This window comes from Nicotiana tomentosiformis, chromosome 8 (genome assembly GCF_000390325.3).
Source record: "Nicotiana tomentosiformis chromosome 8, ASM39032v3, whole genome shotgun sequence".
NCBI classification, from domain to species: Eukaryota; Viridiplantae; Streptophyta; class Magnoliopsida; order Solanales; family Solanaceae; genus Nicotiana; species Nicotiana tomentosiformis.
The window spans coordinates 23,868,766-23,892,061 of NC_090819.1; the positions used below are offsets into that span (position 1 = coordinate 23,868,766).

At 31.7% G+C, this 23,296-nt stretch overlaps 1 protein-coding gene across 1 annotated transcript; it reads right to left on the reverse strand.

Moving 5' to 3' along the window:
• Window positions 1-5,252: 5,252 nt before the first annotated feature.
• Window positions 5,253-7,120, reverse strand: LOC104095460 (delta(8)-fatty-acid desaturase-like). The gene has a single exon (XM_009601609.4). It carries the CDS (start codon window positions 6,781-6,783, stop codon window positions 5,464-5,466), a length of 1,320 nt encoding a protein of 439 aa, XP_009599904.1. The 5' UTR covers window positions 6,784-7,120; the 3' UTR covers window positions 5,253-5,463.
• Window positions 7,121-23,296: the final 16,176 nt, after the last annotated feature.

Here is a 23,296-nt window from a genome sequence, read left to right on the forward strand (position 1 = left end):
TTGGGAGGTAATTGGTCAATCACCTTACATCATCATTCTAAATATTTTGACATGAATTATATTTAGTTTTCTAATTACTAATATGGAATCACCCAATGTAACAAACAAACACCAAACTATGAATCTTTTTGGTTTTCATAAGTAAATAACCAGAGTATGAATATACGATAAGAATGATAAATGCAGACCGTGTCTAGCCATTAGCAACAAACCAACCCCCTTATGTATATTAATGAATCAAAAGTATAAGATTGAGTGATTTTTTAATAGGGTTGTTTGATCTAGTTCTTTCGGGGTGTGACGTCGGTCTGAATATACAGATTCGATAGAATGTAGTAACTTTAGCCCAAATCAAAATATATCTTAAAAAATTTATTTAATATGTAAATTAAATACTAATTACTAGCACTTAAAGTCGTTGTCAAAAGATTCAGAACTTATAAAATTAAAATTCTAAATGCATCTGACGTAACTGTGTCTAAATGGGATAACCTGAGAGAAAATTTGGACTTTGTGTTTTTCTTTTTTCTAAAGTTGTATCTGGATTTAGTCGATGCTTAGAAGAAGGTTCGATGCGTTAAAAAGATATTTTAAGAGAGAGAAATGTACCTAGACGGGGTCTAAAAATAATTATTTGAATAATTTGACTTGTTATTTAGGAGGAAAAAAAAAAAGGAAGTGGGTGTCACCACTTGTTGACTCAGTTTCACATATAATTAAAGATTAAATAAATTCCGTAAGCATTATGCTACATGCCCCACTTAGCACTTTCCAATTGTAAAATATTGAAAGCAAACTAAGTAAGTTTTCTTGCTCTCCTAAAGTTCAAAGTAACGTGACGTGATCGGCATATTTATTATATAAATTTTGGCATGACCTGCGATTATAAATTATGCAAAGGCACTTTGAATAATTTTAAAGTGATGAATTGTCAACAATGGTCTAATACCCTTAGGAGGTAGTACTGAGTTAAATTACTAAGTATTGGCATGGAAGTCAGCCCTTTGGTTGGAGGATTTCCTTTCCAAATTAGGTTAGAATAGTTTTAAAGGAAAATTTTATTCATCAATATTAAGATAGACATGCCTTATTTTATTATTGCCAAACTAGTATTTTAAAATACTACACCTGAATAAAGTCAAATGGCCTTATGCATTTCTTCATATCGGAACAGCCAATTGGAGGAGAATTTGCTGTCATTATGACAAAACTAGAAGGTTTATTTATACATAAAATATTTGCTTGACAAGAATTTGTGGGTTCAATGCTAACTCATTTTCCCCCCACTTCTTTTTAATTATTAATAGGGAGTAATGAAAGAATAAAACGATCAATTTTTGAAATTAGGCATGAACATAACACCAAACTAAGGTAGTATTGTGGAGTAATTGAGGGAGTTCAAATGCCTGTCTTAGTTTGAGATCGGATCTTGTTTTATGAAAAACATAGACAACGCCTTAAACTTTTTCATATTTTTTACTTAGACATTTTATCCAAAAAAGTGTTAAAAGTGTATAATTAAAGACCAAAATGACAATCTCCGAGAAAAATGAAGCGTGTGATTCTCACGCACCAAGCAATGAATTAATAACTGACACGTGGAACTTTTAAAAAAATCACTTTTCAATTTAATTTGACTCGAGAAGACTCCTTTTCGGGTCGACTCCAATGCTTTATCTAATAAGGCTTGTGCCTTAGGCCCCAAATTTGGGGGCCCATTTGTTTTTAGAAATAATAGGTATAAGATTATTTAAATAAAATAAATTCTAGAGTTTTTAGTACGAAAGTAGATTTTTCATATAAAACGAAAAAAAACTAGATATATAAATAAAGTAACGATTTGACTTACTTAAAAATTGGCAATATGAATAAGTTTTCTAACGTGTGAATAAAACTGATTTGACAAGAAAAAATAGTACAAATAGAAGATACCATGTACTCAATCAAATAAAAAGTTGATTGATTTTTTTCTAAATATTTGTATTGCTTATACAATAGTGTTATCAGTTCAAATAACAGTTTCCTAAGCGGAAACAAGTTTTTCAAAATTAAAATTGATAAATCTTAGCGAAGATCAATAATGACTTCAGAAAGATTAAATGGATTACTTATAATACCAATTGAGAAGGAATTAACAACTTTGCATCTCAAAAAACTAAAAGAATAGATTTCACAAAAAAAAATATTAAAATTTTTTTAAAAAATAAATTAGGCCTCATATTAAAATTGGCTTTAGGCCACATATGAACTTAAACTGCCCTGCTCATTTTCCACTTCGAAGGGAAATTCCCTAGCCTTTCCTCCCACTATAGGGTTGATACAAGTATGTGAGCATCAAATTACTTTGTTTGCTGGCCATTTTTTAATCAATATCTTGAGTGTTGAGACTCCTTTACAGGCTAAAAGCTATTGATGTCTAATGATATAATATATGCATATAACAGATAAACATCGCTTGACATTCTAAAACCCTTTTGCGCAAATGACCTATTTTTTACATTCGGCATGCTTGCACTTCATTTGGAACTCCTTTATAACCTTAATCTATATTGAATTATTAAGAGCAAAAGATTTTAACCTCCTAAACTATTAGCTACTTCCCGATTTACACCTTAAATTATTCTACTTAGCATTTTCTTTCTTCAACTCTCTACATTTTGTTCAAAAATTTATACCTTAATTTAGTTTGTTAAATTCATCTCCAAAATGATGCCGTACCCGTGTTGGATTCTCCAAAAAATGCACTACTTTTGGAGGGAGGGATCCGATACGCACCCGACAACATTTTAGGAGAGTCCGAGCAACATAAGCTAGCCATCTTTGGCACAATTTCTTGGAGGGAAGTTGTCCTCTTGATCTCTGGTGACTGGTGAGTCGTTTTGGATGGAATTGAGTTTGATATCAAGAGAAGAACAAACCAATACTGGGTTGAAGTTTTCAGATATCTTTTCCATAAACAGCAACAGAGGCTAGCCAGGTTCATTTTAGGGCAGCCTTGCAATGCCCATTTCTTGATATGCTTGGGTTGCGAGCGCCTAAAAAGACAACTCTATAATTGTGGACAAAATTCTACGATGCAACATAAAAAAAAATACACTTCTAAGAGTTCATGTCTATCTATAAGATTCCTGAAAGCAAATGGAATTCACCTATTCTGATTTCTGGCTAAGAAATTTCCATGGGCTTCCAACTGCATCTGATGCAACAAGAACACGGAACACAGGCGGCTCAAAGGGGAGGCTAGTAAAGCAATTTACTTGGGGCTCAAAAAAAATTTATAGGAGATTTTATAATTTATTTTTCCTTCAAAGAAAGAAAAAAAAAGTACAAATTTTTTATAAAGAAAGGCTGCATATTTTTTTAATAATAAAATTCTTATAACAGGAATCTACGATAATATATTATGAACACATGACCGACATCTTATTAATTCGAATTAGTTATTATCAATATAAATAATAATATACTCTTTGATGTTGTAAATTTAATGGCTTTATCTCTTGTAAAAATACTATACTGTGAACTGTATTAGGGTGAAATATGATATGACACGTGGTTATCTAAAGGAAAGACACGTGAAACCCTAGACGGGGATGGCCGAAGATCGAACACAGCCATTCCGCTTGTCACCGGAAGGGGTAACGTTCATAAAGGTGTATTAAATGCTTTGCGCCTGGTAGCATTTAATAAGGAATATTCTGCAGCATTAAGAGCAACGACCCGTTACAGAGAATTTGACATTTATATCCACCGTTACATCTTCATCAATAACCCTCATAATTGACATTAAAGGAGGGTACGATCCTAGGACTTCCTTCCCCAGACACAGCTATAGCCCAGTTATCATTGTGAAGTACACGAAATTTTCTGACAAAACTTACACCATACAAAACTTAATACAATCTTACTTTTCCGTTTATTCATCTCATCATTGTTGTGCCCGGAAACCTTGTTCCCGGAACTATCATCTTTGTTGTTTCATATACATTTTAAGGCTAAGTATTGTATATTTCTTCAATTATTGCATTATTTCAGGATCAAATTAGTTCACTTGTCTAGAAACCATGTATAAATTCAACTGTACCGTATAAATTCATAGTTGCACGAGATGAAAGTTGTACCCTTTACATATCACTAATTGATGAAGTTTCCAACGCCCAAAGGAAGCAAGCAGATAAGAGGTGATCAACCGACAACAAGAGAGATGAAAGTAATTTCAGTTTCTAGTAGCAAAGGGAAGGAACACACGACATAGCAATTACAGGAATCGGCACCTATTCCGGAGCTAGAAGAAGTTAGCCCGGGAGTAGAGTCGTCAGAACATTATCAGGTGCAGAGATATTTCCAAGTTCCAGAAGAGACGGACGCAACAAAGTCCACGGTGGAGGAACTGGAGCAAGTTGCATTGTTCGAAAAATTCCTAGAAAGATGACTCTCATAATTGACATTAAAGGATGGCACGATCCTAGGACCTTCTTCCCTAGACGTAGCTATAAATAGTGAGCCCAATTATCATTGTAAAGGATACAAAATTTTCTGGCAAAACTTACACTACATTCTATACAAAGCTTAATACAATCTTACTTTTCCGCTTTTTCATTTCATCATTGTTGTGCCCAAAAATCTTGTTCCCGGAACTATCATCTCTGCTGTTTCATCTACATTTTAAGGCTAAGTATTGTATATTTCTTCAATTATTGCATTATTTCAGGATCAAATCTTGTTTAGAAACCACGTATAAATTCAATTGTACCGTTTTACGGGTAAACATGAACAAGTATGAAAAAAGAAATGCGACACTAACTTCTTGCATTTTAAGCATATATGTGTGTGGGAAGTCGCTTTGTTACGTGTGGGAAACTTGACTTTACAAGTACTAAGATATAAGGAGGGATTATGCTATAGTCCAAAGAATTATTCTATGGAGATGTCAAGACACTTTTACTCCCTTTCTAAATAAACTATGTATGTACACACTCCAAAACTAGTCTCTGAACTCTAATTCTTCCTGGGTTAGAATATTTGAAACTTATATTGGTAGTAAGCTAAAATTCTCCGGTGGGATAATGGATATAATGAAAGACACAATTTGGCCGCGGAATGTGCCCATAAATATTAAAAGTTTCCCTGAATTACAATGTTATAGCCAGTCTCATCCCTTGACCAAAGGATAATCTGAACAAACTAAAGAGAAACCATAGAAATAGGCAAAAAATTATAAATATACCGATATGAAAAGTCCAAATAATATATGCTCCTAAATCATGTTTTCTTTTCATTAAACATATGCTGAAGCAATTTTAAGGATGTTCCTGAAACAGAAATCACAACGCGCAAACTGCTAAGACAGCATACACATTCCCTCTTTGTTCCAATCCAGCAATACAAATTCAAATAAACATTATTCAATTGTAATGACAATAAATAGACTTACGAAGATCTTCAATATCGTGCGCAAAATAACTAGCCATGAGTATTAACAGCTTCCCATAGCAGACTTCTAGCCTGCATTGCCGCTACCCTGAGTGTCCTTATTGTCCACCTATTGGCCTCATAGAAAGACAAACTCCTGTACGGCAAATTGTGCTTCTTGCATAGATCCTGTACAATAGGAGAAATTTTCCTCAATTGGCACCTAGGTAGCCTTGGGAAGAGATGATGCTCAAGCTGGAACTGCAATCCTCCAAAGAACCAATCCATCCGAGGAGAACAAGCAATGTCAATAGTCCCAGCTGTTTGTTTCTCGAACCAATCGTTCCCCTTGGGCTGTCCAACATAGACATCGGCAGCAAAATGGTTCAGACAGAATTGAACGTGTTGAATCCCTGTCACAGCAAAGCTTATGAGGACAAATAACACCCTCTCTGTCCAATTAGGCAAGGTGGAAACAAGAAGCGGAAACCAAGTCCAGAAAACCATGATCCCCAATATGTTCATAAGTCTATTAGTCACTTTTCTCCTTGAGAACAATAGTAACAATGTCTGGATAAATAGATTGACCCTGGAAACACAGACGATTGGATAGAATGTAAAATGCTGATAGCTGACGAAGAATTTAGACAGGGAATCGAATGTGAGCTCTCTTCCGTAGAAGGTAGAGTTCAATGATTTAAACAGACTAGAAGAGACAGCAAAAACAGGCAAGTGCTGAAGATCAGGATCATAATCCAGACTATTGCAGGCCACATGATGAGCATTATGTGTCCAATTCCACCAAGCAATACTAATCCCAGTGATGCAATTTCCCGCGAGAATTTGTACCAATTTGTTGAAACCACGAGTTGTCATAATTAAGTAATGACCAGAATCATGACCCAAGTAAGAAACCTGCATCCAAGCCAACCCTAATAATCCCCCACAAAGCATGCGAATCCAGAAACTATTACTATAAAGGACACCATAGACAGTCAAGAAAAGCAAAAATGCTACAAAACATAAGGAATAAATCACCCCATGGCCTTTCTTTTCAAACAATCCAGCTTTAGCAAACTCAGAACAGAGTTTCCTGTAATCTTTAGATACCTCAGAAACCTTGTAATCTTCAAGATAATAGCCAGTAAAGAACTTATCAAGATATTTCCAAGCAGTACCTGGATGAAAAGCAATGAATGCATCAGTTGCTTCTTGGCCAGCCAGATTAAGAATAGGGATATCCCCACCTGGATGTTCTTTTATCCAATTTGTCGCATTGTAAACTTTCCCCTGTATAGAGATCCACAAATCCTCTGCTTTGTTATGCTTTCTTAGCTCTTCAGCAGTTATGTACTTCTTATCATCAGCCATTTTGACAAACACCCACAAAACTATGAATCTTTCTTTCTCTATATATAAACAAACAACCAAACTATAAATCTATCAAAGAAGAATGATAAAATGCAGTACAGATCTAACCATTAACAACAAAACAACCCCATTCTGTATAAAATGGGACGGTTCTTTATAGGGGCTGTTTCTGAATATGGTCTATTTGTTGTCTGATAGTTTTGGTTAGAAAGGAAAGAACTAAGAGGAAATGGAACTTTATGCTCTTGTTCTTGTACAGGCGGTATGGAGTTACTTTCTATGCAATGAGAAGATATTTTTGAGAGGGATAAATGTGCGATTGGCGGTGGGCGACAAATAGGGTACTCCAATTAAAAAATGGACAAACTCTTAAATAAATGATTTTTAAAGTGGAATACCAAGTTAATACTAGATTAGTAAAAAGAAATGGAGGGATTAACTGATAGGGGCCAATTATAAAGTCAACTACGATTAAAGATTATGGCGAGATGAAATGAAAATTTTTATCCTTAATACTCCCTTTGTTTAAAACAAATTGTCTTAGGTTGATTTGGTATAAATTTTAACAAAAAAGGAAAAACTTTCGAGATATATAATGTTAAATAAATTATAATCGTAAATCAAGTAATAATATTTATATGGTTATAAATATTTTCTACTAAAAAAATATTGAATAGTATCAATGTTTTAGAAATATAAATAAAAAAAATAATATCAATCTTTTTCAACCGAATGGAGTAAAAAATTTCAAACTCAAGTCTCAAGACTTTGGTATTAATGAATTTTAAAGTATATGAATTAAATTAAAGGGGCTTTAATGTGAATATATTAAGGACTGAGTAAAAAGTATCTCCTAGTAAAAAATATCTACTGGTTTAAGAAAAAAGGAATAGCTGTCAAATACATGTTGACTCATTTTCACATGATAGCTGTCTGCACTAACTAACTGACTCGCTTTCACATCTGTTGAGATGGCACGCGTACTCTTTCAGTATTAGATTCTCTTGTCTGTCGTGGAGCCCTATTTGCCAAGTGCTACATACTTGTAACTTGGGTGTTCCTTGTTTTCTCCTTGATTTTGGAGTTTATTCGCTCTTGGGAAAATTGTTCAAATTTATTCCTCTAGTATTCGAATATATTTAATTTTATATTCTTTTGGATCGTTTGGTTGCCTGTTAGAGTTATGCAAGTATTAGTTATACATATATTAGTTATGCAGGAATAAGTAATGCATGAATAAATTATGCATGATTGAGGTATATTGGGATTAGTTATGCATAGATTAGTTATGCATGAATTAGTTATGTGGAGATTAGTTATGCGGTAGTTATATAAGGATTAGTAATATAAATGTAATGTGAGTTTTATTTATTATTAGCTTATTTTATTTTATTAAAATTGTTAGTATAGTTTAAATATATATTTTTAAATAAAAAAAATACAAGTTTGAATAAAGGGTATTCTTGTCATTTTGTGTGTTAATACAAGTATTACTAATATATGTATAAGTTATTCCACCTTTTACCCTGCATAAATAATACATAGATTCCCTCATAACTTATACATGTATTAGTTATGCGAAAAATAAAAATATGAACCAAATATTGTATTAGCAATGCTACATTTTATGTGGAAAAAAGGAAAAAACAATCAAACATTGTATAACTTATGCTAGCTTCTATGTGAAGATTATTTTTTCTCCTTCTTTTAATCAAATAATACATAAAGTTAGCCAAATTTTAATACATATATAACTCTTCTCTAACCGGCTACCAAACGACCCCTTTGTTATTAGGAACTTGTCTGACTCGATATGTCCAAAATTTATGGGGAAAAAAGAGTCCACGTTCACCATCAATATTTATTACTCTTAAATTGGTGCTCCCTCAATATAAACGAGACATTTTCCTAACCACAATGCTAATATTAATCCAAAATTTTGACGCTGCATAAAATTACTCAATTTCAAATTATACATGAACTTTAACCCTTTTTCCTTACTTTTGTGAAGTTTTGATGTTAGGTAGGTGCTTGAAAAATATTACTCCGTTAGAGTGAAAATATTATTTAAGATTAAGTTGAGAAAGAATATTTCAAGGTTAAAGTTACGTTTTGCCGTTCTGACATACAATTTTATTTTTAACAAAGTTCCAATTTTTGTTGAAAAAATTAGGACAAAAAATGTACTCCCTCCGTTTCAAATTAGATGAATTACTTTCTTATTTAGTCAATTTCAAAATAAATAATATATTTTTAAATTTAAAAATAATTCAACTTTAAACTCTTAATTTTATCCATTTTACCCTTAATGAGAAGTTTTTATAATCACAAAAATATCATGGACCCACAAAGCTTTTAAGACCACAAATTTTAAAATTTCTTTTTTTTAAAAAAAATTTCATGCCGAGTCAAACTACCCATCTAAATTGAAACGAATTGAGTAATATTTTGACGTGATCACTGAATAATTAACCATGCTCAATAATATGGAAATCAAGTCTCATCCGTTAGATTATTTTTATAGCAATATTTTCCAAGTGCATGTGAAGACTTGGTCAGTCTTTGCTACTTGGTGCTTTATTTTAGGTCTATCGAAAATAGTCTCACTAATTCTATGAAGTTGAGATAAAATATGCGTACATACTATCCTCCGAAACATACGAGGGGTTTTCCGAGGGGTTGTTGTTGTTGATGTGAAGATTTGGTGCAGGTAAACCGAATCAAGAGACATGATTAAAGCGATAGATTGCGAAAAGGTTTTTACGTATAACGAATATTGGAACAAAGATAGTGCGATTTCATGCAATTTCTATTCCGCCCACCCACCCACGTTATATATATGACACACACAAGCATATTTTCAATTCACTCAACTTTTAGTCCTTTTTACTAAACATCCAATATCCTGAATCAATCATTCGTTCTTAATTTGAATTCGCACAACTTGGAACCATTTAAAGGTGAAGTATTCCTTATACGATTTTATTTTTATTTTTAGGGCTTGAATTCGAAACTTTTAATTAAGGGGGAACGATCTCATTTATGATACCACACCTCTTAGTAACAAGCTTTTTATCCTTTTAGAACTCTATTACAAATATATATCTCTCGAAAATAGTATTTGTACCTTTAGTAGATAGAGGTGTTATATGTGTGCACATTATCCTCTCCAAACACCATTCATACGTAAAATTAAACTGGATTTGTTGCTTTAAAAATATCTATCTCCTACATGTAGCACGCCGAAACTTAAAGTTAAGAGTTAAGTGCAAAATAAAGTCATTACAAGCTACAATAACCCCTAAAGTATTACTAGTAGTTATTTTCTACCCACTTTTCTCACTTCAATTCGCTAGACTTTATTATAAACTACTTTCGTCAAGGTAGCCGTTAAACCAATGAAAATTGTTGTATCAATTCTTTATTTCTTTTCTATCTTATATTTGGATATTGGAACTAATATTTCTCTAATTACCTTTTCTTAATAAACTAAAATACTTTTTACAATTAAAAGGTTTTTCCAATGACACGAAACAAAAGAGTTTTTCCTTTCTTATCTAACTGAATAATCACATGGATTGCACGAAAGGGTGTATAAAGAGAAAATTAGAAGAAGAAAAAACTACTAAAAGAAGGGGACGTTATAGTTATTTTTTTTTTGGTTCAAAGGGGACGTTATAGTTAGAATACTATACATGACTCAAAAAGACATGCCAAAGTAAGTATAGCTTTTGTTATGCACGAAAGGGTGCATAACGAGATTATTATTAGGAAAAAATCTTTAAAAAGACATGCCAAAGTTAGTATACCATATACATGACTTAAAATGAATTAGTAAAAGAAATAAAATTAAACACTATGAGTAATTTGTAATATTTAACAATTTACTCAATATCTCTGTATTAACGTCTTTTGTATTTTCATATCCATCGTCTTTCCACCAAATGGAATCGTCCAATTACTTGAGTTATTTTGAAGTATTATTAACTCGTGACAATTACTCTTTTGTTGTGGAACTTGTGATAGTTATTAAGAATCAGACATTTGGCTCAAACTAATTTTACACACGGGCAATAATAGCACTTAAAACGATAAAAGTGCTCTTATATGGTTCTTTTGGTTAGAAAAAGTTAGACATACATAGTAATATAAAAATTAGTAGTGTAGAGATTAATAATATAATACATATAATTTAAAAATTATATTTTATTGAATATTTGATTCTTTGTACAAAATATGGGATATATATGATAAATTTTTATAATATATGTTTATAATTAAACTTAATGAAGTTGAAAGAGTGAATGCTCGTCATTTTTCCATTTTTGTTGTAATAGGCTTCTTATGCACTCTTGTTGTATGTAATAATTTTTCTTTGTTAAATATGAAAGGCAAGTATGACGCCGGTAGAATTTTGATACTTGTCATCGATAAAATTAATGAATAAAATGTCAAAATTCTGTAGCATCTCAAAATACTATTATAAAAGTAGATGAAAGATGAGAGAACACTTCTTTTGTCTTTACTAACCGCAAAAAACGTGTGCAACAGAACTGCTACAAATCATAAAATTGAAGGGGGTCTACAATTTTTATTTTTATTTTTTTGTTTAGCGGTCCTTAAAATAGACAGACTTTCTATCAAGACTAAAATCTGAGAATTTTAGTTGAAAATGAGAGAGTATTTATTACGCCACCGTAATAATTATTTGGTTACAATTCAGTTTATAATATTCTAAGTGACTTTAATGAGCGGTCCAAAACATTATAAATTTCTTCAAAAAATCTTAAACGACCCATGAGGGAAGAATGTCTTTTTTTAACAATCGAATGGTGACATTGAAACATGAGACATGAAGTAACCAAGAAAATGACATAAAAATTGGCCCCTTAAGCACTTTTAGTCCTTAAAGTTTGTTAAAAGTGGTATTTTTATATTTGTTAAATATTTAACAAAGAATGTTAAAGTTAACGAAAGCTGTGGAGTTTTTTTTTTTTAAAAAAAAACTAGAAATGCTATGGCAGTCCCACGAATATTAGAAACTGCAACATTAAAAGTTGCACACCACGCTAGAAATAGATTAACAAAAAATTAGTAAAACTGCACCTCACAAAGTCACGCCAGATTCAAGAAAGAAATAATAATCGAAAATTGAATTATACCTTCAAATGTGAGATCATTTTAAATCCTTTTTATTCCAAAAATAACAAAAAGATAGTATGTACGCGGACTTTACCCCAACCCTTTTTCATAGTTGATATAAATATAACAAACATATTTTATTAAATATTTAATAACAATATTAAATATTCACTTTTAACATATTTAACTGACCAAATTACTCAAAAATATATTTAAAGGATCATTTTAAATCTATCCCGAATATAAGGGACCATTTTTAGCCTTTTATCTAAAGTAACCAAAGGAAACCAAACTAGTGGCCAGAGGAGAGATTAAAAGGTTGTGCCAAAAGTAATCGCGTAAAGAAGATGCATAATGTTTGCTAGAAAGAAAATGCAATATAACTCTTTGGGGTTGCCCATTTGGTTTGGAGGGTGGTCATTTATACATGACCTGGGATCGAATTCCTCCTCAATGCCTTGTGAGTTGAGTCTGTCATACAGGGTTCGCCTAGTGCAATTTACATCTCCTGTGTGGTTTGCATGCTATTACACATGGGAAGATTTACTCAGTGCGCACAAAGTACTTACCACAGAGTGCTCACCCGAAGGGCAGAGGCTGTGACAGAGGTTGTAGCGGCTGCGATTTTTCCCTCTTACCAAAAAAAAAGAAAGAAAAGAAAATGCAATATGCCATATCAATAAAATTATATCGTTTCTTTTATATAAGTCACACAATCTTGTTTTATCACATACAAAATCACAAGAAACTCACCAGGATAACAAAAAAGTCACAATGGCTAAAAGTTTAACTTTCCTATGCACAGAAATATTTTTGTTGGCTTAAATAGCCATATAATCAGCATATTTCACATTTTAACTTATTTGTTTAATTTAATGAAGACCCAACCCCTGCTTTAAAAAAAACCTTACCCTACAATATCCAAAATCCATCAGGTAATATAGAAATTAAAACAATATAATCCAAACATTCTCCCAAAATATTCGATATTATGATTTAAGGGACCATCACAATGCTGAATCTTTAAGGACCACCACAATGCTTTCGGTGCACTTGCTGGTGACCACCCGAGGCTAATATTTAAAGACCTAACATCAATTAATGTTTGCATCTGATAGCCTCTTTATACCCAGATTTAGTAGGCGTATCGAGATAAATTCCAAGTTTGTTTTTGGAATTTGGAATTTCACTAATATTTGGTTTGAAGATGAAGTTCTATTTGATTATAACTTTTGCAATGTATCTGGATGTACTTTTTTCCAAAATCATGAAATATGATTTACACTTTACAATTTGTAAAAACTATCAAAATCATCCCAACTTGGCTATCATAACTTGAAACAAACAATTAACTTGATTAATACTTAACTGCAATCGCATTTTTTTTAGAAGAAAAGATAGTGAAAGTCGATGAAACAGATTTTTCTGAAGATGAAGAAAATTTGACAATCAAAACGTAGGATTTTGTTGGTAAAGGTTCTTCTCTCATTACTTTGATCTTCTTACTGTTTTAACTCAGTTATAGTTTCACTCAACTGTAGACAATAATAAGGGAAAATGGGTGTTTGATGCTAAATTAGGTATTTTATTCTACTGGGTAGATGGGGTCCTTTTATTAATTCCAAAAAGTTGGGGTAAATTTTAAAATCTAAAAGTTTCCAAGTTTAGATTTTCAGTGAAAAACTAGTTCAAAGCATTTTTACAAATTTAAAAATCCATTTTCAAGTTGGAATTGAAAATTTGTAAAATTCTCATTACCAAACATTGTTTTGAAAATAAAAATTGGAAAAAAGGAAAAAATATTTATGTCCAAACAGGCCCTTAGCATCTTATGTCCAAAATATTTCTGAATCTAGTATTTTTATCGTAGAACAAAATATCATAGGTAAAAATTTATTAATACTGTAATAAATAAAGTATATGAACCATAATCTAAAACTATAATAGGGTCAATGTTAAGAACTTTAAAGTTGAACTCATAAAAACTTAAGCTTGAATAACCAAGTTTAAATTAGTTTCTTTAATTTTATTTTGCCTTGTAGTATTTTTTTATTATCTTATATCTATCATTTCCTGGTCAAATGTTCAGGTGTGTTGTATGGAAATTGGCCTAATATATAAAATGGGGAAGGGGCTTTCATTTCATCTAGCTAATAGGTGCTACTCTGAGGGTTTTTTGGCACAATATTTTAGGCCTCAGCCCTCGAAAAAAGTGGCCCAAACTATTAAAAAATGTGGTATCTGATCAAAGGAAATTATCAGAGTTATGTCCGTTTATAAGTAAATTGTTATAAAAATTAGTTACTTTATAAAATATTATAAATATTAGTCAAAATGCTACTAATATTAGCCAATTACTTATATGTGACAAAAAAAAAGGTCAAATTTTTGCTTTCTTTTGAGTGTGTGTTGTTGGAATAGATCGGATACATGTTACCGAGTTTGAATCTCAATTTTGGGATGATTTAGTAGAGTTTGAGGTGGTTTGAATTAAAAATTCAAAGTAGAAGATGAATATGGAAAAAGATGATATGTATATCATACTGTGTATCATTTATGTATCACATATGTATCATATGTATATCAAATATATATAACATGTATACATGTGTGTGATATACATGCGTGATACTTGTTTGATACGTGTGTTGCAGAAGAATTTTTAAAACTCGATTTTAACTACGAATTTCGATACCAAATCAGTCCAAATCACCTCCAATCTTTGCTTAAATCTTGTGATACATATGTTTTCAATGAATTCCAACCATACTTATTGAAACAAATCCTTTTTTGCCTAATTTTTTTAATATTGTATATCGTTGATAATGAATTTTGTCTCCAAACTAGTCTAATTCACCTTCAATCTTCCTCAAATTTTGTATATTGTCTCATCTATGTGTTTTGTGGTATTGTAACCTTTTTCCTAAGGCCACATTTTTCTAATGTTGCTTTAAAAGTCACGTTTTAAAAGTGTGGCCTATAATGTACAAAGGCCTAAAGCTGTCACCAAAGACTACCCCAAAAAGTGTTGCCCCAAGTATTTTTCACAATATTTTTCAAGCGTCGTCTAAAATTAGTGTGGCCTTAGGCCAAATTTGTTGTAGTGTGGTTTTTTATTAGCTAAACAAATGAAATGATAATTTATGAGATTTACTTTGTGATTATATAGGTCTCACAATGTAAATTACATTAAAGTCGAGAAAATTTACAGAAGTTGGTTGTAAAAAAGACACTCGGTAGCCATTCTAAAGGGTTGTTATTTAGGAATTAGTCAGTACTCTGAATTTCAGTTTTTCAGTTTAATTTTTCAGGACAAAAATGCCCTAAATTGTTCTAAAGTTAAAATTTTTAATTTAAAATTTCAGGACAAAATAAGTATTGGTTAATCTCTAAATAACATCCCTGAGAATGACTATATGTGCACTTGATTCAACAAGGTAAAAGAAGAATTACTTACAGAAAAATCTAATTAGATTATCTTTACTAATAACAAGATAAGTAAATATACTGGGTAGTATTAAATATAGGAATATTTATATTTTTCTCGGAAATATTATATGAAATAGCTATTTTAATTATAATCATTGAAAGCGGGGAGCATTTCCTACTTAAATTCAATGAAGTCAAACATGTGAAACACATTCTAAATTAGTCAAGGGTTAGTTTGTCGCGCACCTTAATTAATTTCATCGGTTGTATACTACCTTTCACCAATCCAAATATCTAATAATTCTATCCATTCAAATCAAGGGATCGAATTTTATTAAAGTTCCCTTTTCCCGTTTTGCTGTTTCTATTTTTTTTTTTTGTCTTTTCTTTCTTTCTTGTTTCGTTTTGTCATTTTTTTTTAAAATAATTCTTTGAGTTTCAATATCTCCAAAATATCAAAATTCTCATCTGACTCCTCTCTCTGTCTCAGTCTTCAGCAACACTTTTACAACAAAGGTTATCGTTTCTCAATTTCTTTATCATCTCTCTCCTTTTTCTTTCTCTTCAACATTTTCTTTGATTTGTGAAGTATTTTTTTTTCAAATAATGATGTTATTGTTGATTGTGTTAGAAAAAATATTGGATTATGGAGAATAAGATTTAGCTTGAGGCGTGTCAAGGACACTGTCTTTAAGGATATTTCGCCCACACCGTGATAAATATTATTAGGTGTATCTCCAGAATTCAACAAATTCTTAGTATAACTAGGAGCAAAAACAAGAAAGATTAAATAAAAGGACTTATATAGTCCAACAAATGATAAAACAAAACCGTTGCCTGCATAATAGCCATTATGGCTATACAAATGAATAGATTTGACTTTTTCAAAACTAACATAAAGAATCCCATAATAGCTATTCAATGATCCGATTTAATTTGTAGAAATTGAATTCAAACTTGAGTTACAAATCTTAAAGAAATATATTCAAAATAATAAATGTAATAAAGACCCCATTAAAAGAAATAACCTAGACATTGATTTAGAATATTTCTTTTTGAGATATTAAAAATTATTTTTTCTAGCAATCCCCCACATAGCTCAAAAAGAATATTAAAGAATAGAATAAAATATGAAGTTTTACTGGGTTTTCACAAATGAGCACAATGCGTCGAATCTGTTGTCTCTTGGGTTATGAACCAGACCTAGATAAAATAAGATTAAACTTATAGAACAAATGGTGAAGTTTAGAACTTCTATGAACACAAAATTCTTTTGTAAGTTTAGTGTCTTATCTATCACATTATACTCGCACACACTTTGTTGTTTGTCGCGGTTTTGCGCTAATAAGCCATGCGCGCGCCTCATTTTCATAAGTAATCTAGAAATTTTTTGCCATAAGTTTCATAGGAGCGGCCCCACTCTACACTCATGTAGGTCCATTCATCAAGTGTATTCTGCAGCGTAATACACCACCTATAAAAGGCTATGGATTATTGGATTAAGAGTTTAATAACTCAGCCTCTCATTTCTTGCAGTCTTGCACTATACACCCACACCATAGGAAGGAATATAATTTAATTGTGCATATTTTATCAATTAATGACTTGCTATTACCCATATGAACCAACTACATAGGATCTCCAATCACATAGGTTGGGTTACCATCATTGTTGATATAACTCAAATTGGCAATAGTCCCATTTCCCTTGATGTTTCAGATATTAATTTTCTTCCCAAAGGTTTAGTTAGTGGATCAGCCAACTTCACTTCTGACTCACATAATCTATGAAAATAATTCCATCTCTCAGCAGCTGCTTTATCACACTATGTCTCAATTGAATATGTCTACTCTTCTCATTGAAGAATTTATTTTTAGCAATGGCTATTGCAGCTTGGCAATCACAATGCATCGACACAGAAGGTGTCAGTTTAATTCCCAGTGGAATACTTGCCTAGAGATATTTTAACCACTCAGCTTCATTGCCAGCCAATTTCAATGCCACAAACTCAGATTCCATGGTAGGTCTACTATTATTGTTTGTTTAGCTAACTTCCATGCCACAACACCCCCACCAAGGGTGAATACATAACTACTCGTGAATTTTGTCTCATCTGAATCAGAGATCCAATTAGTATCACTGTATCCTTCTAGTACAGTGGAAAATCCACTATATTTAATACCATAGTTCATGGTACCTCTCAAATATTTTATTATTCTTACTAATGCATTCCAATTATCATAACTCGGGTTTTGAGTATATCTACCCAATCTACACACAACATATGCAATATCAAGTTTAGTAAAATTCATCAAATGCATTAGGCTACCAATAATTTAAGCATATTTATTTTTATCTAAAATATCTCCCTTATTCTTTTTTAATTGACTACTAGTTTCATAAGGAGTGCTTACAGGTACCACATCAAAATTATCAATTTTTTTAAAAATTCTTTCAACATAATGTTCTTGAGTCAACATCAAGCTATTGCCATCTCTTATAATTTTCATGCCTAAAATAACACTAGCTTTTCCCATGTCTTTCATCTCAAAATTAGAAGACAAGAAAAATTTGGTTTTATGTACTAAATCAAGACTAGAACTAAAAATAAGCATGTCATCCACATAAAAGTAAATAACAACACATGTACCATCTACACAATTTGTATAAACATATTTATCTACTTCAATTGATGAAAAACCATCATTAAGCAATACTTGATCAAATTTTCATGCCACTGTTTAGGTGCTTGCTTTAGACCATACAATGATTTTAGCAATTTACATACTTTGTTTTCTTGGCCAGACACTATACAATCCTCAAGTTACTTCATGTAAATTTTCTCTTCTAAATCACCATTTAAAAATGTAGTTTTAACATCCATTTGATTAATAAAAAGTTTATAAATAGAAACCAGGGCAAGTAAAACACAAATTAAGAAAATTCTAGTTATAGGAGCATAAGTATCAAAATAATTAACATTTTGCTTTTGAGTAAAACCTTTTTCAACAAGTCTAGCTTTGTATTTATCAATGGAACCATCCGTATTGAGTTTCTTCTTAAAAATCCATTTACAACCAATGAGTTTAGCTACCAGAGGTAATCAACTAAAATTCAAGTTTTATTTTGTAAAATTGAATTATTTCTACATCAATAGTTTCTTTCCAAAATGAGGCATCAGATGAAGAAATAACTTCAGAATATATTAAAAGATCATTATCCACAAGATAAGTATAAAAATCATTACCAAAAGATTTTTCTTTCCTTGGTCTTTTGCTTCTTCTTAAGTCTTCACTTTCAAAATTATTTTGAATAATTGGAACATGTGAAATATTATCACTTGGAATAATAGGAGTATCAGAAATGTTCTCAAATTTTAAAGGAAAAATATTTTCAAAAAATTCAGCATTTTTGTTTCAACAATAGTATTGTGTTCAAGTACATCACTTTTGACTACTAAAAATCTATATGCTGCACTACTTTCAGAATACCCAATAAACATATAATCAGATGATTTAGATCTTATTTTTCTTTTCTTAGGATGTGGTAACATAACTTTGGCAAGGCACCCCCACACTTTTAAATATTTTAAATTAGGGGGATAGCCTTTCCACAACTTATAAGGACTTTTACCCATTTTCTTATAGGGAATTCTATTTTGTAAATGACACGCATATAATATGGCTTCACCCCAAATATTATCCGAAGCACCAAACTAACAAGTATACTATTAATCATTTCCTTTAAGGTCCTATTTTTCCTTTCTGCTACACCATTTGATTGTGGAGAATATGGCGGAGTTATCTCGTGTATTATACCTTCTTTCTCACAATAATCATTCAAAAAAATAAATTTCCCTAGTCATAGTTTGTTTCAAGTCTCCTAAATCAGTATGGATTAAACTTAACAATTCAGATTCTCTAAATACAGAAGCACATGATTTCTTAGTTTGTTTAGCTTCCGCAAAAACTTCACACTTATCAATATTTGAATAATTAATATTTGAAGTGAACCTTCAGAATCTATTTTCTTAATATAAGATAAATTAACATGTCATAATCTAGTATGCCATAAATTAAAAGAGTCAATGAAGTAAGCAGACGAACTAGCATTTTCATCCATAATATTGAGTACAAACAAGTCATGGTTATAATAACCCTTGCTAACAAAATTATTATTCTTGGTCAACACAACCTTATCAGATTCAAAAGAAACATTCACCCCCACTTTTTCTAATAATCACATAGAGACCAAATTGGCTCGGTTACTAGGAACATGCAACACATCATTCAATGCCAAAGTTTTTCCAGATGTGAGTTTGAGAAGAACTTTGCCTTTTTCCAAGAACTTTAGGAGTTCTTGAGTCACCAAGATAGACAACTTCTTCTCGTTCCTCAACTTGGGTGTAAGACACAAAGTCCTTTTTAGCATATATGTGCATAGTAACACCGGAATCTAACACCCAATCTTTCACATTGGCCACAAAGTTCACTTGGAAAACAATCACAACAATTATCTCATCCGCTTTAGCTTCAGTTAAATTTACTTTAGCCTTAGCGAAATTGTCATTCCCAATCCATTTTCGGCATTGAGCAACATAGTGGCCAGGTTTTTCACACACAAAGCAATTGCCTTTTTTCTTGAAGGTTTGATTGTTGGTTTTGGGCTTATAACAATTTCTTTTGTCATACCTGTTGTTTGATTTTCTTTGACGTTTGTTGTCCTCCACAAGGTTGCTTCTAGTAGCAATCTCTTTTCCTTTGTCAGCAACAACTTGCTTGCGATTAAAATTATCTCCACCAAAAATCTCAATTTTCGTAACATTAGGAAAAGATTTGCCATAGGTAATTGGTAATGGAACAAAAAAAAAAGTAGGTACAACGGGTGTAGTAGCGTCAATAGCAATATTAGCAATGTTATTCTCCGTAATAATAGCGTGAAAATATCCTTAAGATTATGAATTTATTTCTTCGTCTTTTTGACAATAAATCAGAATTTTCATGGAGAATAGGCGAATATACGAGATTATACTAACCAACACATATGATTCGATTAAGGTCTGCATAATCAGGAATCCTATCTTCTTTTTTATCAGAAAAATCCGAACTAAATAATTTCTGCCTCGCCTGATCGTTGGTTTGGAAAAAATATTGGATTATGGAGAATAAGATTTAGCTTGAGGCGTGTCAAAGACACTGTCCTTAAGGATAATTCACTCATACCGTGATAAATTATTAGGCGTATCCCCAGGATTCAACAAGCTCTTCTAGTATAACTAGGAGCAGAAACAACAAAGATTGAATAAAAGAAAACCAGCACAAAAGAAAGAGGAGAAGATGTTTTCTTAGTTTTTTTCTTCTCTATTCAAAGTGATCACAAAGGACTTATATAGTCCAACAAATGATAAAAAAAAAAACGTTGCCTGCATAATAGCCATTATGGCTATACAAATGAATAGATTTGACCTTTTCAAAACTAACATAAAGAATCCCATAATAGCTATTCAATGATCAGATTTAATTTGTAGAAATTGAATTCAAACTTGAGTTACAAATCTTAAAGAAATATATTCAAAGTAATTAATGTAATAAAGACCCCATTAAAAGAATGAACCTAGACATGATTTAGAATATTTCTTTTTGAGATATTAAAAATTATTTTTTCTAACATGTTGTTTCCAATGTATGAAAGCTCGTTAAGCATAATTGTAAATTGAATAATTAATGTTTTTTTGTGATAATTGTATTAACTTGTTTGTTCGTCAAGTTATTATCATGATAGAATTTTATGAAATCAAACCAAATGGCAGTATAGTGCACCCATTCTTTTAAAATTTTAAATACGCCTCTTGCCATAGCTATGTTTATGTATATAGCTGCTCATGGAAAGATATATCACTGTTATTGGACGAGACAAGAACTTGGAGGCAGTGACGATTTCGATGATTACAAAGCTTCTAAAAAAATCAAGCAGCTCCTAATTGCCGCAACGTATCGCATACTCTAATATGATTTTTAACTATTAATACTTAATTTAACTAATAAGTATTTCGTTTATATCAATTTATGTGATGCAGTTTGACTTGGAACAAAATTTAAGAAAGAAATAAAGTCTTTTGAAGTTTATAGTATAACAATTATGTGGTTAAAAGACTTTTATAACTTGTATGATCTTAAACATATCATAATATTTGTGTGATTATAATAACTTCCATTAAAGATAAAATGAGAAATTAAAAGTTAAATTATCTTTCAAGTATAGAAAAGCATTGTTTTCTGGAACAAACTAAAAATAAAATAGTACATGAATAAACGGTACAGAGAGAGTATACATAGTTGAAAACTTTATTTTGGTACACCTAAGTTTCAATGATGACAATAGTGCAAATCTAATCTAATCTACTTGATTGCAGGGAATTATGATGATAATGCTAAATCAGAGGGAGCCAAAGGAAATCAAGATGTCAAGGCCATCAAAAAGGAAACAAGATCAATTGCAGTCATTATGGGAAGCCAGTTCATACTTCAAGGATCAGTTTGGTAAAAGAAATCGGAAGATTCTGATGATTGATCAATCAAGTCGCAAATTACTCCCTTAATCAAGAATGCGGAAAGGAAGAAAATCATTGAATCCAGCCAATCTCCTGAGCAGGATTCAGAGGCAACCCTTGGGTCAAAACTCTTAGAATATCTTTGCCTCAATCAATGGTCAATCTGCAACGGCTAGTTCACAAAGAAGATTGCATGATCTCAAGACTCTCATATAAGAAGACTGAAAGGCTCAAGAAAAAGATTACGCAATTTACCATTGTTTCTATACTTTTCTAATTCTTTGCATAAACACTCTAATTCTTAGCACAAACACTGTATTCTTGAGTTTACAAGCGTCATAAAAGATAGGAAGAGTTAGAAAACAAAACAAACGTTGTGTCAAGTTTAGAGAAATACTATTGCTGAAAATCGTTGGTGGTGAACGATCCAAAAACCACTATTGTTGTAACGAATTATTGAAGATATAAGAGAACCCTTGTGATCCAAGGGAATTGGATGTAGGTACCACATCGGTATTGAACTAGTATAAAATTCCTGTGTTCTTAGCTTTTAATTCTACGCAATTTATTTCTGTTGCAAATCAAACCTGTTGAAAGAGTTTAGTCGACTGATTCCTTTTTAAGTCAGACTAAGTTTTTGATTTGGTTACAATTCACCCCCTCTCGTTATGTTGTAGCTTCTAATTTACAAAGAATACTGATATAGATACGTGGATACAAAGTATACATAGTTTTCATAGCTTCTAATTTACAAAGAATACTGATATAGATACGTGGATACAAAGTATACATAGTTGAAAACTACCTTGATTTATGCTGTTGGACTTGCCCAACCACTCGATTAAGAATAAAGAGGCAAATCTATGCTGTTACTTGGGCTTAACCGATCTATGTTTGACGTTGGATTGTTACTGGCCTGGCCCAAGGTGATCATTTTGGCCCCTACAAGCAGAGGTAGAACCAAGATTTGAAGTTTTATCGGTTCGAAATTCTAACCCGCACCGACGATGCTAGCTCCGCCCCTGTTACAAGATACAAATTTAGTGTTTGGTGCTGGATTTTCTTAGACAAGAAGCAAATGTGAAATAATGACTATATATTATTAGTCTCTTAGAGATCATGTATACTAGCGCTTTTGTCTTGCCTGGTAATTGCAGCTCAGAAATCATGTGTAATTGACTAATTGTTCTCGGTATTGCCTGAGAACCTAAGGAAAATCATTATCTGCTTCAGAAATCTACAAAACTTACTGATAAGCTTAATAGGAAAAAAGACACAAGAGCCTCTAAAATGATACATATACAAAATTGACGTCTTGTTTCTGTTAAGCATTCTGATAGAATTCGAGGGTCTACCAAATTATGTAGAGAACCAGGTTCTCTATAAGTTTTT

Coding starts and splice junctions, on each gene's coding strand:
- LOC104095460 (XM_009601609.4), bottom strand. CDS start 6,783: ATGGCTGATGATAAGAAGTACATAACTGCTGAAGAGCTAAGAAAGCAT.